General features: G+C 40.6%; 1 protein-coding gene across 1 annotated transcript; it reads right to left on the minus strand.

Annotated features, from left to right (window-relative positions):
• Positions 1-394: 394 nt before the first annotated feature.
• Positions 395-11,492, minus strand: LOC116221948 (hydroperoxide isomerase ALOXE3-like). The gene is made up of 15 exons (XM_031574175.2): positions 11,367-11,492; positions 10,965-11,116; positions 9,802-10,003; positions 9,104-9,185; positions 8,283-8,405; positions 7,841-7,944; positions 7,557-7,726; positions 7,016-7,159; positions 5,229-5,432; positions 4,401-4,487; positions 4,018-4,187; positions 3,237-3,358; positions 2,015-2,115; positions 1,762-1,932; positions 395-728 (listed from the first exon to the last, which is right to left on the minus strand). The coding sequence occupies exons 2-15, from the start codon at positions 11,103-11,105 to the stop codon at positions 549-551; spliced, it is 2,001 nt and encodes a 666-aa protein (XP_031430035.1). The 5' UTR covers positions 11,106-11,116; positions 11,367-11,492; the 3' UTR covers positions 395-548.
• Positions 11,493-17,134: the final 5,642 nt, after the last annotated feature.

Below are 17,134 nucleotides of genomic sequence, written 5' to 3' on the forward strand. Positions count from 1 at the left end.
GTCTACTTCATATGGCCACAGTGTTGTTCACTTGTTTTTTTCTTTGATATACAAGATATACAGCAAAGTGAGACATTATCAATAGTATTGCACATTATTCAATATTTCAGAGGGAAAGCGATTGTTTGTGTTACGAACCAGCTAGGCTGAAACGCAACAAATGAAGAGAAAACAGAAGGGGCTCGTGTCTTGGGGGTTTTAATAACAAAAAGGCGAAATAGAACACAGGAAAATTTCAAAGTCAAAATAGGACAACGAGGAAGGCCCGGATAGCGTGGCTGCACGCAGTTGAATGAGACCGTTCTGGACGCCATCCCGGCCTTAAAACGTATCGGGCTTCGCCCCCGGCTGACAGGCAACACCTGCACACGAACAAAGCAGTAGGCGAAGCAACAGAAATAGGAACAAGGGAAAACAGTGACCCCTAGGGGCAGGAGGACGTAACATGGGGTAAAAAGACTTTAAATCAAATCCATCAAATCTAAACTGATGGTGATGAGCAGACACAACATGGCACAGCACTCTTCCCAGCAGCAGGGTGAATCATCTCAGATGGCCACACTGTTGTCCACATAATCAGGGTCCAGGAAGGTATAGGGCAGCTCAAGTTCGGCGTTCCTCTTCTTAATGAGGCCTGACAGTGACTTCAGGTCCTCCTTAAACTTCTTCATGAGCTTGCAAGGGACTTCCTCCTCAAACCATTCTTCATGGAAAGACCCCAGTGGATACTGTGGACAGTTCAATAGCATCTTTATATTAACATTAGAAAAGTATGTGTGTCTGGAATCATGTGTCACCAGCAATGATAATCATTGTGTGCTGTAATCACACAATACAAATACTGCATTATCAGACCTCAGAAACAATATGATAAGCCTACAGAATAAGCAGACCCATTGAGGTGTTCATCCAACAAAATCATCTGTCTCTGTATTCAGATAGAATACCGGATGTGGGCATGGTTAATACAGGAAGTTGCGTTAAATTAAACAAACATTGCATTTTCCATCCTAATACTTTCATCTCTCTCTCATTTTTATCTAAGCTAAGTGTCATGAAATGTCTGATTTGATATGTGTTTCACATTTCTTCCTCTGCCTATCGTGGCCTTGCACAATTTGCAGATCACATTAGTTGTGTCAGTTGGACTGATTGTAAAGTGCTCCCAGATAGCACTGGTTCTCCTGAGATTTTCTGCAGAGTCAGTTGCTACCTTCACAGATAACTCATTGCTGTCACATGAACTTGTTGCTGTCTGTTTAAGTAACCAGGGAAAAACTGAGGGGGAAGGAAAGGGGGGGCACAGGAGTAAGAGAGCAAGTGAGAGAGGGATGGAGAGGGTAGAGAAGAAAAACGGAGCGATAAAGTGTGTGTGTGTGTGTGTGTGGGGGGGGGGGGTTGTAGGAGAGCACAAGAAAGATAGTTTTCCTATTTGTACTCCTCTGTGTTTCTGTTAATGGACACTTAGACAGCCTTAGTCTGCACCCTGCTGTGTGCTAGGGGCGACTACAGAATATAGCCATCACTTATAAAATAATGTGTAGTGGCCTAAATGAAACAACTAGTTGGTGAAGTCTGATGCCAGAAACAGAATGGACATGTTTTTCATCTTCCACAATGGTATGAATTTACATGAGGAAACATAGTTGTTGAGGCAATAATAGCGCATATTTTCAGGTAGAGGAAATATCTGTTTCCATGGCATTATTCGTGCGTTCCTGAAAAATGTATTCAGATTCGGGAGCATCCCTACAGACTCACATGGTCGAAAGAATCCCCGGACAGCGTTTTCAAGACATTCACTGTGTTCACAGTGGTGCCCATATCAGGTAGGGTCTCCAGGATGATGTCCTCAGTGGTCTGGCCTTTGTGTTTGGGAGGGGGCTTTCTAAGGGCACTGGGGAAGTTGGGCATCCAGCCGCCAAAGTCAAACTGCATGGGGATATTTGACATAAGAATGTTAGACATGGGACAAAAGACCTGCATCATAAATGCGGTCATGTTGTTAAATTACCTGGCCAGTGTTGACAGAAGCATGCTGGCCTGACACAGTGAAAATCACCATGGTGACAAACTTGATGAGATCTTTCATTGTGTTAAAGGACTGTGGTATTCCTGAGAAAAAGAAAAACAACCACGTCAAATATTGAACAAGAAAGCACATAAAACCCATGCCACCCTGTATTACATTAGAGTGAATAGTGACTGGTTGATTAATTAACACTGTAGTTTAAAGGTGACTACATAAAGACTTTGTAATGTATTCATAAGCCCTGAATAACATATTTATGAAGCTATTCATATGCGTTTGTGAAGATTATGATACAATAATCATCCCTTGAGACAATGCAATATAATTTTATTTCATAAAAGATGTTCAGACATCATGCAAATACTGACATGAGCTCTTCGTAAGCACATGTGTCACTTTTTAAAACACATTTTTCAATGCTTCTGGATGTGATATAAAAGTTAATGTGTAGGCGCTCTTCAACTACTCTTGCTTTTGATTATGTTTCATTAAGGGCCACAGCTATAGTCACACAACCATTCTATAAACTTCTATTGGCAATAATACATTTTACAGTAAAACTATACTTGACCCCAATTGAACTCTGTCATAAGACATATCCAGGTCGTCAACATTAAGTGGCATGAAAATCACGACCGATGATATGACAATGTCGTTTTTCCATTATTGGTAATTGTTATGAACGTTCTCCAAATTCTGACCTAAAATACTGACCCAACACAGTGGTTTTGGTTGGTAATCAATTTAGAATACATTTTGATACTTTGGGGTATTTTGACGTATTCACAGCTAATAATGTGGTATATATATACATATACATATATATCAGACATTTTCCTTCCTCCCGGCTCCCTCTTTGCTCCCTGACAAAAACAGTGAGTGTCTTTTGACTATCCACAGAATAATAAACACTGGGCTAATGAAATGTTTGTCTAAATAATAACAAAGGATGTTAAATTATGTTATAATTAAACATTTAACTTAATTTAAATATAACTTAAATTATGTTATATTTCCACAGGGTGATAAACACCACTGGGCTAATATGAGTGCTATAGCAATGCTACTGTAAAGAGTCACACTCTGGCGTGCTTCGGTTTAAAGTCCACAGGAGCGTCTGAAGCTCATTTTAGGTTGTGTGTGGTTGCTGCTTTAAATAAGAGTCACTGTACAGTGTGCAAATTATCACTGCTTCAAAACAGACCTGTGCTTTTGTTTTCCAAGAATCCGTTGGCAAAAATCTCACGGATCCACTGCTGAAGCTCGTTGTCCCTCTGGACACAGTGATCAGATTTGTAGAAGTGCGTCAAGACCCCCTCAACGAATCTGTAAAAAGCCACATGGGCCGTTAGAGCTGCTTTGTGTTCATCCATTAAACAGACATTTTGATGAAAAGTGGCACAGATCATGGACCAAATCTGACCTTTATGACCTGTGACCTGTGACCTTACCTTTATGGGGCTTAGGCCTACTGAGTCAACTGTATCTGTGTAGGCTAATGCATAAGGTCACAAAGCTATCATGTTGCAAGTTGCAAACATCCTCAAATTCCTTTAGATTGTAGTGGATAAACTATAGCTGTGGCTCGCACAATTGTCACACAGTGGTGCAGGTGATGTTGTATTGTGGTCAGAGCAAGAACTGGGCTTTTGCATCACAATAGCAGTACATACATTGCCGAAATACATAATTTAGCAAGCTAGCTAGCTTTGACCTTTGCCAGTTGTGCTGCGTTTGCAGGGAAATCTAGTTAGGATGTTAGCTAGTTAGCATTAGCATAAACTGCTGAAATACATCAGTTAGCAAGCTAGCCAGCTTTTAGCTGTGGTTGGTGTTTGCAGAGTAAAAATCATGTGAGAATTTAGTAAAAATGTGAATCTTAAAAACAGTAGTATGAGTTTAGTCCTCAATTTCTAAATCACATGCAGGCATATACATTACATTAGAAAGCACTACAAAGCATGTTCATCATCACGTATTTGTACTTGTCTATGATGTTCCACAGTTTAGTGCCATCCTCTCTGTAGTAGTAGTTGGGAACGTCCCCCAGGCCCCTATCAGAGATGTTCTCAGGCAGACAGAGGGAGCTGTAGGTCAGGGAGGCAGTCGCAAGCCTCAGCAACTTTGGCAATGAATCTCCACCTACTGCTGTATACTAGAAGGAAGTCATGTAAACACAGAATGCGGTGAGTGCTTACATAATACTTACTTCCCTTATGTGACTGACACTCAAAGGGGGTGTAGTTTCAAATGACAATGATGTTAGGATTGCATTACTTGGTTGGTTAACCTTTTTCAAGTTCAAGTTCAAAGCATTAATGTTTTGTTTTTTGATGAGTGATTACATTACATTAGCAGTGTTACATACCTTTGAGAAGTGTCCTTCCTTGGATATCAGCTTATTCCGCGCCATGATGTTGATATGGAGTGTGTATCGAATATGGGGAAACAGGAGCTACAAAGGAAACAATCAATTAAAATGTAATGCATGTGCGTGTTTAGAAGTTCTTAAATCTCCAACAGCCTTTTAAAACTCTCTGCTCTTGCTGAGTAATAAGCTCATAGTGTCTTTGTCAGTGTGAATGTGTGTAAAAGAGAGAGTGTATGGTTTCGGGTATATAAATCCGGATGTTAAACCCTAATATGAAAATGACCCACTACGACTACAGACACATTCATCATTAATTAACTGTAAATATCTCATTAATCCTTTAAAATAGGTCCCTTGTAAAGTGAAGGCTATTTTCTAATGACTACGTAAAATGGATAAAATCCTTGTGTGTCTTTGAAATTTCTCAACACACATGACATGCGTCCAAAGTACCCTACCACACCCCTCCAAAGTAACCATCTTGTGTTTCCACATGAGAGACCTTTTCCAAAACCTTAAGCCTCCATCAGGCTCAGACAGATGTCTCTGTCTTATGTCTTGGTTATTATGGATGTACCAAGAATAAATTACCTAATCAATGAGTATACAAAACTAGTGAATACTGGCCTAATAAATGATTAATGTTGCTAAATACAGACCTTATTGGGCACTCATACGGACACCAATTAGTTATGTGTTAATGGCTAACATTTGTTCCCTAAATTAAAGTGTTACCATCACACTCTCTTTCACATGTGGAAACATATACTTAAATACACGCAAATTACTACACACACACACACAAACACAAATCAGTATTGATACCTTAAAGAGCGGGTGCATGGAGGGAAGGTTGCGTAATGTTGCCATGGTGAACACTTCTGCCAGCAGGTGAGTTCTCAGCAGGTGGAAGTGGACCTCGTGAAGGGCAAACTCCGCATTTCGGACAAAGATCTTGGCCAGAAGCCAGTCATGCTCCAAGTCAGTGGGGAGAAAGATGGGGTTCTCAGTTCCGGGCTTTTGCATTAACTGTACAGAGATGTAGAAGACACGCATGCTAATAGTGCGACTGAATGTTGAAACAACATTTAGTTGAGTCCAGACTAACAGTACCAGAGTTGGTTGGAACATCTTTGGAAAGAAAGATGATGAACTGATGGTCTTCCCAGCCAAACAGGTCATCCACCACAACATCAATATCAATACTGACTCTTTATCTCTTGTTCCGTCCAAAACAGCAAGAAACCTCGGGGTCATTATTGATGACCAACTGACCTTCACGGCCCACACCGCCTCTGTCTCCAGGTCGTGCAGCTTTGCGCTATACAACATCCGCAAAATCAGGCCGTACCTAACCCAGTATGCCACCCAGCTGCTGGTGCAAACCTTGGTGAGTTCCCGCCTTGACTACTGCAACGCCCTCCTAACGGGCCTGCCGGCTTGCGTGGTGAAACCACTACAGATGATCCAGAACGCGGCGGCGCGTCTGGTGTTCAACCAACCGAAAAGGGCACACGTCACCCCGCTACTCATTGAGCTCCACTGGCTGTCAGTAGCTGCTCGCATTAAGTTCAAGTCACTTATGCTTGCCTACAGAGTGCTTGCTGGTTCTGCTCCCACCTACCTAAATGCTCTTGTAAGGGCAAATGTTACACCCAGGACGCTGCGCTCATCTAGTAAGCGTCGTTTGGCACTGCCGTCTGTGCAAGCACGGCAATCCAGACTATTCTCATTTGTAGTTCCACGTTGGTGGAACGAACTGCCTAGTACTACCAGAGCAGGGGCGTCCCTCTCTACCTTCAAGAAGCTTTTGAAGACCCAACTCTTCAGAGAGCACCTCCCTTCCTAACTGGCACCTGACTAGCGCTTTACTTGCACTTCAGCAGTTACATTCCTGCACTTCTTTTTCCTTTTTTCTAGGTCTTTGTTTTCTAATTCTCATGTAAAGTAGTATTTATTGTTACACCATGCTTTTTATTGCTCTTAGCTTGACTGTTCTCTCCCTTGTACGTCGCTTTGGACAAAAGCATCTGCTAAATCAGGGGTTTTCAACCAGGGGTCCGCAGCCCCCTGGTGGTCCGCGACGGCATTGCAGGGGGTCTGCGACATGAGCCTCTGTTGATCAGTTCACCATTGACTTTTTTTATCTTCATAAATATACCTGGGCCTGTAGACATATTTATGTCAATCTAAATAGTCTGAATAGCCAAGGCGCATTGCCAAAAATACTGATGTTGACCCATATTCAGCGAGGAAATTACACTGACAAGTGCTATAGGCAGAATACGTGCGGGGGGGGGGGGGGGGGGGGGCGTGGCAGCGGCGGTTAGTTGTCTACCCTGATAATTTCACATATTTAAGTGTTATAGGCAGAATATGTGTGCAGGGGGAGGGGGCATGGCAGCGGCGGTTACAAACATGAAAAGAAGGGTACGGGACTGTAAAATGCTTTGAGAATCACTGGCACATCAGTACTTTCTAGTCAGAATGGTGGTCCATGGGACAAAACCAGTTGAAAACCCCTGTGCTAAATTACTAAATGTAAATGTAAAGCCAGGCCAAAAGGTAATCTACAAAAAATGGTTTATTACACTTGGTGGCCCATATTTTACCTGAATGGCGATGGGCAGCATCAATCCCTCTGGGATGTTGTAGAGTAAGACCAATGGAGCAGTGAGAAACTGCTGCCTGCCATGGACTTCATTTCCGATCAGTCCATCCAAGATCTTGTAGTCACACAGGAAGATATGCCCATTCTAGATGATTGTGTGGGGCAGGTTAGGATTAAAAAACATTATATTATTAAATATACGTATGAATCCATCCACTATCAATTCTCAGTCTAGTGCATCATTAATTCTGACGTCAATTTTTACATCTTACATTTTACGCTTTATACCCACAATCATAAACTCTATGAAAGTCAAATGAATCTGATAATTATAAACTGGTACGCGTTATCAGCACTAGAATACTGTGAAGACAATATTTTACTTGATATACTTTTCTTATTCTTTTTCAAGATACCTAAAACACAAACTATCATAGCAATCAACAACCGAATGAGGCCAGGTGTCCGATTTGCTGATTACATTTACTACCAGAACTCTGAAGCCTTTGGGGGTCATGGCCGTAGCCATCCTAGTTGCCTACCTGCATCTCCTGCTTCAAGGTGCTTCCTCTCAGGGAGTCTTTGACCATCTCCTCTGTGACGGGGAAGTTCTCTGGCAGCTTTGAGCAGCGCTCGATCATCATTGGGTTGATGCCATTCAGAAACTGGTAGCCAAAGAACTCGTCCTCTGCCCAGTGGTTCCGAACGTACTCTGCAAGACAAAACCAACAGAACTTGTGTCAGAACCAACAGAACACGAACAGAGTTTTTGATACACAGAAAATGTAATCTACTCAGTTGTCTTTCATCTTCTTAAGACAAGTACCGTAGGTGGGGCTTCTCGGTTCACAGAAGGCTTGATTCATGTCACTGTAGCTTTTCCACTGTTCTGTTGAATCACCTAAATGTTTTAGCATCAATGAAACTGATCTGTAGGAAGAATAACAAAATGAAAATGATGTAATGTCCACATATACTCTTCAAACACTAAATATGACACTGTACTGGTGGCCAAACCGAATGGTGAACAGCTTGTGTCACTGTTGCTTTAGTTATCCTGTCATTAGAAAATACTTTCGCTTGGAACCTAAAACTTGCCATTTCAGACTTCAATTCAGACTTTCAGACTGCATTCAATTATAATTATTATAACAAATATAACAATTATACCTATATTCATGTAGTTGTGGAAACAGCATGAATTAAATGTATGCTACATTACAGGTTTAGCTGCGGGTGTAAAATGCATGACTGAGGCAGTTTCTTACCCTTTAGCCACATTCCAAGAAGATTCAATGGGCTCGGAGAACGAGAACCGAACCTCTGCAGGAAGATCACTGGCTTCGTCAGCATCGACAGTTTGAGGCAAACCCTCAACGTACACCCTCCATCTGTGGGCATAGAGAAATATATAGAAATGTATAGAAAGATTTCATAGGACTGAACGTTGAACTCTCAAGACTACTGCATGAAACAAGCCATTTTTATGAATATAGTAGAAGTCCTTTATGGTATAAACTATTTAAACTGTGTATTCTCTATCTCCTTTAATGGCAGTGTAATGTAAAGAAAAAAAGCAATGATAAAGTTGTATTATATTATACATCCAACCTTAAAGAAGTTAAGGAAGGTTTGACATTATTAATGACTGTATGTGTCTTATGGAGGTTTAATATCCTTACTGAGTTGTAAAAAGTTGAATACAATTACACCTTTTCAATTACACCTTTTCCCTTAAAGTGGTCTCACCATTTAAACAATAATATTTTCAGGTAAGCAGTTTAGTTTTCCTCAATTTCTATGTAAACTCTACATAAATACATTTTTGACATTTTTCCAAATAAAAAAGCCTTTTCTGTTGTTGCTGTCATTGTTGTTTTTTTAGAACGCCGTCAGAATGATTATATTGGGCAAAAGATATTTGGCCCCTAAAATAGCAGATAGGCCTTACGTCACACAACCCTGAAATTTCCTTTGAAAGTTTTCCGTTTGCTAGTGTTAGTGTGCCCCGTGTACAGCTAAGGCAATACAGTAGCAAATGCATGATATGAAAAAGTGAAGCTCCCTGATGTAAACTTCAAGGACTGACCTGAAGTTCCTACGAGACTCCTCCAGCGCCCTCATCCTTTGTCTCTGGGCTATCGGATGAGTGTCCTGGAATTGGAATTTCGCTTTAAAGTGAAGAATACAGAAATAGATTCATGATTTTGGATTTCGTAGTTTGTTTGTTAAGTCATGAAAGGAAACATCAAAACCATGTGGCATTTGGTCTGTTTCAACGTGATGTTAATGGTCTCTATGTGTGCATCATTAATATGAACTCTGTGGACGACGCTGACTCGTGTCTAAAGATTCACTGTAGGCAGTCGTTCATTTTTAGCACAGTCCCGATATAAACAGGGTTTACACATTGAAATCATGGAAAAAGTCATGAAATTTAGCGAATTCTTTGAAAATCTTGGAAAAGGCATGAAATTTGATATTTTTTTTTTTTGCATGTAGGTCTAATGAAACCAATTACCATATGTTATTGTTCTTTTCCATTGATAATTATTCCATTGGAATTGATATAGCCTAACTAGCTTTTTAGAAATGGAATGAAAAAGGGTTTATCAATCAGAATCAGAATTGTTTTTCATTCAATAATTAGGCCCAACCCGTTGAGTAAACTAAACAAGTTTGTCAACTTGTAGGTTGTGAAAAAGTTAAGGACATTTAATTAAGGTTCTTGTAAAGTTTTGAAATCTCAGCAAAAAAGGGTTGCAACCCTATAACAAACACTCATACCTGTGGCAGGTCTTAAAAACACCCTTGTTTTGTCGTCAAGCCAGCGGTACATTGGAAACAAATGCGTATCACCCTCGGGGGTCATCACAGAGATCTTGTCACAGAACCAGTCGTTTTCAGGGATGAGGAATGTCTTGGAGTGCATCTCCATCGTGATGAGGTCTCCCAGTGATGCAGCACAATGGACGTCATACTGGTGCACCTGCAAATACATAGTTAATACAAACACACACATACAATTCTCCACATCCTTCAGTACATTTAGTCTCTTCTTTTAATGAACTATGTCATATAGGGATTGCATCGAAAATATTGACAGCTTTCGGGCAACTTGCTTTGTGTCAGAAACCAGAGAGAGAGAGAGGGTCTTCTGAATGCATGATGTGTCCATCAGGAAGCTATTGAAAACTGACAACATTTCCCATATCCTCATTTCTCAAAACTGAAATATGTCTTTATTTCCACTGTCTGGTGCTAACTGTTACTTTTGCATTTACTTAACAGAACGGAATGGAGTTTTTGGCGAAAACTGTCTAAAAGCTAAAGTATTTCCATTGACAACAGAAATTACTCTGGCCATATGAAGCACATAATTTGCCCTTTAAATGAATAATTTCCATCGTTACATTTAGCAGACGGTTTTATCCAAAGCGACTTACAAGGATGAATACACATTTTACATTTACACTGATGGCACAGTGCACATCAGGAGCAATTAGGAGTTCAGTGTCTTGCTGAAGGACGCTTCGACAGGGAATCGAACTGGCAACCATCTGATAACAACGACTTATCTACCTCCTGTACCACTGTCGTCCCCGCTGTACCACTGTCACCCCATTGTGCATCGTTCCTTCTTATGTAGGCCTATGTCTTGAATTATTGCATGAACTACTTCATTTGCTGAGTCAAGGGGCACCTGCTCTACTCTTAATTAAAACCCACAAGGAAAAGGAAGCATAATTGAGCTTGTGATATGTTTGCGATAATAATAATAAATCGTTTAGGTATCAAAAAAACATAATATAAAAAATAAATTCTTCTCATTTAGTTTCCTCTTAATACATCAAAAAGTATTCCACGCCAACAAAAAAAATCTCTCTCCACATATCAAATTAATTTCTTCCGGATGATGCAATGTAAAATGAATGCAGAAATGTACCCACCGATCTTGGAAGTAATTTACAATCACTCAGTTGGGTTTCTTCACTTGCGCCCTCAGTCCCACGAAGAAGCACATAGATGATGTTAGAGGTACCTGCTAAAACCCTGTCTCCAGTGTATACTGTCAGTGTGTAGACCACCATGTTTTCTTTTTCTGAAAGAATTTATTTTTTTAAGTATATATATGTATATGTATATATATATATATATTTTACTTCTCTGACTGGATTATCCAAAGACAAATGTAAACATGACAAAATTAAATAATGTGAATAAAATGCTTCAAATTATGTATGAATATGTAAGAAAAAGCTGCACAGAAAGTACACAAAGATTGTTGAAACAAATTGCTTTTACAGAACATCACAAGAAAGTTAGACAAGAAAGTTGCATTTCATGCTTACCTTTGTGGACAAAACCCGATGGACACCCTTCTGTGTGAGTAGAAGAAACAAGTGACTGGTCCAGCAGTGAAACCTAAGGAGTGAAATAGTCAAACTTTCAGACGGCTTTTTATACAGCTGATAATCTTTTGGGAGTTTGACCTGCAGTAAATACTATGGTTTACATAAGCCCAACCCAAGTTAACGGGAAATCGCCCACGCAACAAAGAACAAATATGCCCACAATCACTGAAAAACAGTATCTTAGCAAATTGCTGATTGCTGAGTGCCTTTCGATGCGCGACAGCTCAGTAAAGAACAGTTATCTGCAAGCATATATGGAGATGATTATGAGACATGATTCGAGCAGTTTCAGTAGGCATACATTTATATGATTATAAGACATGCTTCAAGCAATTTCAGAAAAGCATACATTTGTTATATGATTATCAGTATGATTTAAGCCTAACATGCATATGGATCCATGTCGTGGCTGTCGGTTCCATCTTTATGCGATTCACTCAACATTATATATTCATATAGATAAAATATATAATAAACCACTACCAAAACATCTACTTCACTCATTGCTTTCAGTGACAACATTAAAGTTCTTGGGAGCACTCCTTCCACATGATGGTCAGCTGAATACAGTAATCCATTCAGACAGTTCAACATTTTCAAACATAAATGACAAAAGCCTGCAATTATTTTGCCTAAGACATTGACATCTCTGCTACACAAAGCCTTGCACTACATTAAAGGAAGCTTTATCCTAATGACTTCAAAAAGCATGATCCTGGTATATGGCAAAGCACTCCTTGGCTCATTTTCTGCGAAGAACATATATCAGACCACATTTTCATTGACCGCACACCGTAACCCCCCCTACACATTTGTATTACATACAGGGTGTCCAGGCCCAGGTCCATTGGACCCGGGGCAAATAAAAGTGTGGAAATTGTAGGTCCTGTGTACCTTCAGTCTGTCCTCTGCGCCTCCTCCTGTCTGGGCCTGCTGTAAGTGTGTTTTTGTGTGTGTGTTTCGTGTGGTGTGTGTGTGTGTGTGTGTGTGTGTGTGTGTGTGTGTGTGTGTGTGTGTGTGTGTGTGTGTGTGTGTGTTGTGTGTGTGTGTGTTGTGTGTGTGTGTATGTTTGCACGCACGTGTATGTGAGTGGGCCTGCTGCAAGTTTGTGTGTGTGCGCACACGCGTATGTGTGTTTGTGTGTATATGGGCCTGCTGTAGGCTAAGTGTGTGAGAGTTTGAGTGTAAGTAAGAGTATTGTGTTTCTGCCCCTGCCGCTGATGCCATTTAGGGGCCTCTGCCCCTTTAGACAGTATATACCATCTAAACCTGCAAAATATGGTATAAAGATCTGGGCGGCCTGTGATGCGACTTCCTCGTATACTTGGAACTTACAAGTCTACATAGGGAAACCTGATGAGGATGCCCTGAGAAAAAATCAAGGAATGAGAGTTGTCCTGGACATGGCTCAGGGACTCAGTGGACACAACATCACATGCGACAATTTTTTTACGGGAGAATCTGTGGCCTGGAGCATCAGAAACCAGAGATCATCATGGACTATAATGCCACAAAAGGAGGGGTGGACAACATGGACAAGCTGGTGTCTGCCTACAGCTTCAAAAGGAGGACCCTACGCTGGCCACTGGCAATTTTCTTTAACATATTGGACATCCCGGCGTACAACGCCTTTATCACCTGGATGGCACTGAACCCGGAGTGGAAGAGAGGGAAGCTCCAGAGGATGCGCCTTTTTCTCGAGGAACTGGGAAAGACACTGGTTAAACCTTAAATCCTGAGAAGACAACATGTTCTAAGAACTTCAGCCTCTGCAGCCACCGTGAGCAGGATTTAGGAGGACAATGCTGGTGCCCCATCCACCCATGTTGTGCTATGTAAACTGACCTGATTTCAAATGAAATTCAATGAAATTTAAATAAATAAAATAGTTATGAAAAACCTTACTTCATTTGTAAATGTGTTGAATTTTGTCCACTCATATGTTGATTATAATGGATTTTCTTGATTTTATATGAAAAAAAAAACATAAATGTGATATACCAAAATTAAAGGGCAAATATGAACCATATTTGCTGGTAATATTGCTTCTAATTGAGACGAATTAAACTGTTTAGTATTTTAACATAAAATTGTTTGATTGTGTTGAATTAAAAACCCAAAAATACAGCGGGTCCACCAGACCCACAACACCGGCTGTGTTACAAAAGAATGAACACCACACAAGGGTTAAGTGATTGTCTGCCTTCTCAGTGTACAACAGCAAGAGATGTCACATATGATGTTCTTTGTTGATTTCTACATGCTTATATTTTCTCATGCTTATATTTTCTTTTGAGTCACAGAGATAAAGAGTAAGATTCCATTTCGCTTGCATAGCCACCTCCTCAGCTCTACCTTTTCTCTTGTATTTTGTCCTTCGTGGCGTTCCCAAGATATGTGATTGTGCATTTTTCCACAGAAATTCACAGTAGGTTTATCATCAAGGCACTTTTACATCTGATGCTTCTTCCCTTTGAACTTTATGGCGCTTTATGGCCGGTGTCCTACTTCTAGATGGTGTGGTAGAGAAACACTGATTGTGTCACTGCTATTGCTATCACCCCATGTAAACTAATGCCAGAAAAAAACAACAGGTGGTGGCGTGATCATTTATTTCATAAGCATGAAAAAGCTTTAGACTTATTCTCTGTGAATGCCACCCCAGCCAACAGGGAATACATTTAGTTCTCATGAAACAGCCTTCTGAAAGCAATGCAGGGCATGTAGACATTTCATATGTTCCCCATCTACGTAAAAGGATTTTAGTTTGTCATGCCTTGACACTTTCATACTTTCGAAAAAAGATTGATCCCAAAGTGCTACCTGTGCTACTATTCAGCACAAACTCTGCCCGAGTAATCTGAGAGCAGTGAGAATGTCATTATTTCGATTTTTGTTTTAACAGGCCGCAAGGTGAACCACGAAAAGTCCTTTAGAAATCGAATCCCGCTCCACAGGCGTGCATCTACACAATATTTAGTTCATAAAAAAGAAAGAGTCGTGCTTAGCTACCAAAAAAAAGTTTGTCGCTGACGTTCCAGTCGATTTTTGGTGCGTCTATGTTTTATGCCGAACTAGTTTCTTCAGAGCGTAATAGGATCTTGGTCGCGAGTGCCGGCACGTTTCGACACGTGATAATGCTACACCAATAAGGTAGCTGCTTTTTGTCAACAGAGTTGCAAGATGGCGTCCACTATGCCTTCATCGAGCAGTACGGAAGACGAAGAAAATACACCGGAATGTCTTAATAAATAAAAAAACAAACATTGTTTTATGCATATTACTTCAGTCAAGCACGAAGAGGTACATTATTTCACCACTACACGATGGAATACATACAGGACAAGCCTACAAACGTGGCTCGGCTCTGGAGGTGCAGTACCACAAAGGCTGTTATAATCAGTACACCAGGTTTTTGACGAGGCCTGAAAAACCAGAGAAAGTTATTTATTAAATTGCATTTCAAGGAGCTACTAACTTAACATTATATAAGTAAACATTCAATCTGCATTCTGCTGTATGTGCACACAATCACAACCCTTATTCATTTCTTTCCTTCTCATTTATATGTGTTCTAGGAATGAGCCCACGTTTGATGTCAGCTATAAGTTATTCTGTGAGAGAATCATTCGCCAAAGGCTGCTTGTCAACCAAGAGGTGCAGAGAATGGGCCAGCTGAGGAAGGCCTTCATTGAACTGGTGAAAGCAAATGAAGGTCTTGATGCTTCAAACTACAGGTAACTGCAATGCATTTTTCTCTCAAGTCTTATTATTTGTCATGTGCAAGTCTAGCTTTACACAACATGTGTGTGACAGGCCTGAGAAACTGTTTTTTAAGTCTTGCTGTTTGCACAGACATGTACCAGTTGGCAACAAAGAGAAGGTGTGTGGTGTGTGGTGTGTGGTGTGTGGTGTGTGTGTGGTGTGTGTGTGTGTGGTGAGGTTTGTGATGTTGTGTGCCTTTCTTGGGCATCTTTGGTGTTAAATGTGCTGTATGGCAGATACAGGTTCTAGCCTGTAATGTCTTGTACCACTTCCACCACTCTCTGCTTTTCATGATACTCCTGTGACTCTTAATTGTCACTGTTTTGTTGTATTGCAGACAGGATATGTTGAAGAAGAGGCTGACTCGTGATTTCCCCCATCAGTATCAAAAACCTAGAACGGTCATGTATAGAGCTGATGCAGGGTCACAACGCATGCAAATCTTTGGCCCGGATCAGAGGACCCCAACCCAATGGAAAAAGTTTCTCTCAGAAGGAACAAATAAGGAAGCACTTGCCGAATTCCTGTATGTTGTATGGAAAAATGCAGACCTTACAATAGTGGGCAAAAACCTCTGCTTGCACATACAAATCAATGTCACTGTGTGACTGTTAAGGAGGGTGTACAGTCTGTTTGTGTTGTTGAAGACCTGCAGTGTGATCATGAAGAATGTGACACAAGGGTGTTTTTACATGCACAACATGCTGCACGGGAGCATAAAGCTGTCATTATCAAGAGCTCTGACACTGATGTGGCAGTCATTGCTGTAAGTGTGCAGACAGATTTGCCATGCAGTTTATATGTTTTCACAGGGACTGGCAACAGGACACGTATCATTGACATTACCAAGGTGTCATCAGCTCTCGGAACCAGTGTGTGTTCAGCCTTGATCGGAATTCACACATTCTCTGGGTGTGACTCCACAAGTGCCTTTTATGGCAAAGGAAAAAGAAAGACATTTTCTGTTGCATGTGAGAAAGATGAGTACCTAAAGGCTTTTACAAGTTTAGGTACTAACTTTAACTTGGAGCAGTCAACATTTGCACTTCTTTGACAGTATGTATGCCACTTATATGATCAGCCAGCTGCCGATAATGTAAATGAAGCTAGGTACAAGGCTTTCTGTATAGCATCATCAGCCTTGCCAGAATTATGCATTCCCCCTACTGCTGATGCCCTCCATCAGCATTGCAAAAGGGGAAACTACTAGGCTGCAATAATGAGGTCCTGTCTCAAACAAAATATAAGTGCTCCATCACCTGCTGGATATGGTTGGCAAATAGAGGATGGGACCTTGCACATCACCTGGATGACCAGAAACCCTGCCCCTGACTGTGGCTGCAAAGGTGCCTGTGAGACAGGCAGATGTTCCTGTTTTTCTGCAGGATTGTGTTGCACAGACTTATGTCGTTGCTGTAATTGTGCCAACACAAAAGAAACTGAGAAACTGGAAGATAACTGTCCTGACACTGACAGTGAGGACTGAGTGTCCTTAATCTGTTATTTCTTATTTAGTTTTGTACAGTTTTATATATCATATTTCATATTTTTCATAAAGATTGTTTTTATGGTTCATCAGTGTTGTTTTCATTTGTGAATGAATGAATGAATGAATGAACGAACGAACAAATGGTCATTGGTATAAGTACAATTACTGCCTTTTATTGATACAAGGAAGGAGGTTTTTTTGTCACATACATAGAAATACTTACGTAAAGCATGTAGTGAAATTTCGTTTGGTGTTAAGCTTTTTCTGTGCGAGTGTGAGTGCGAGTTTATTTTCATAAATAGCAAGAGGGAGTATAAAATGCAGTGTGTGTACAGTCCATGTGCAAGTGTGAAAAAAGTGTAATTGCTGTTATAGTCATTGTGTGTGTTCAGGATACGGAATGCTTGAGGAAAGAAGCTCCTTCTCAGTCTCTCTGTTCTGGTCTTGTAGC

This window comes from Clupea harengus, chromosome 9, assembly GCF_900700415.2.
Source record: "Clupea harengus chromosome 9, Ch_v2.0.2, whole genome shotgun sequence".
Taxonomy (NCBI): domain Eukaryota; kingdom Metazoa; phylum Chordata; class Actinopteri; order Clupeiformes; family Clupeidae; genus Clupea; species Clupea harengus.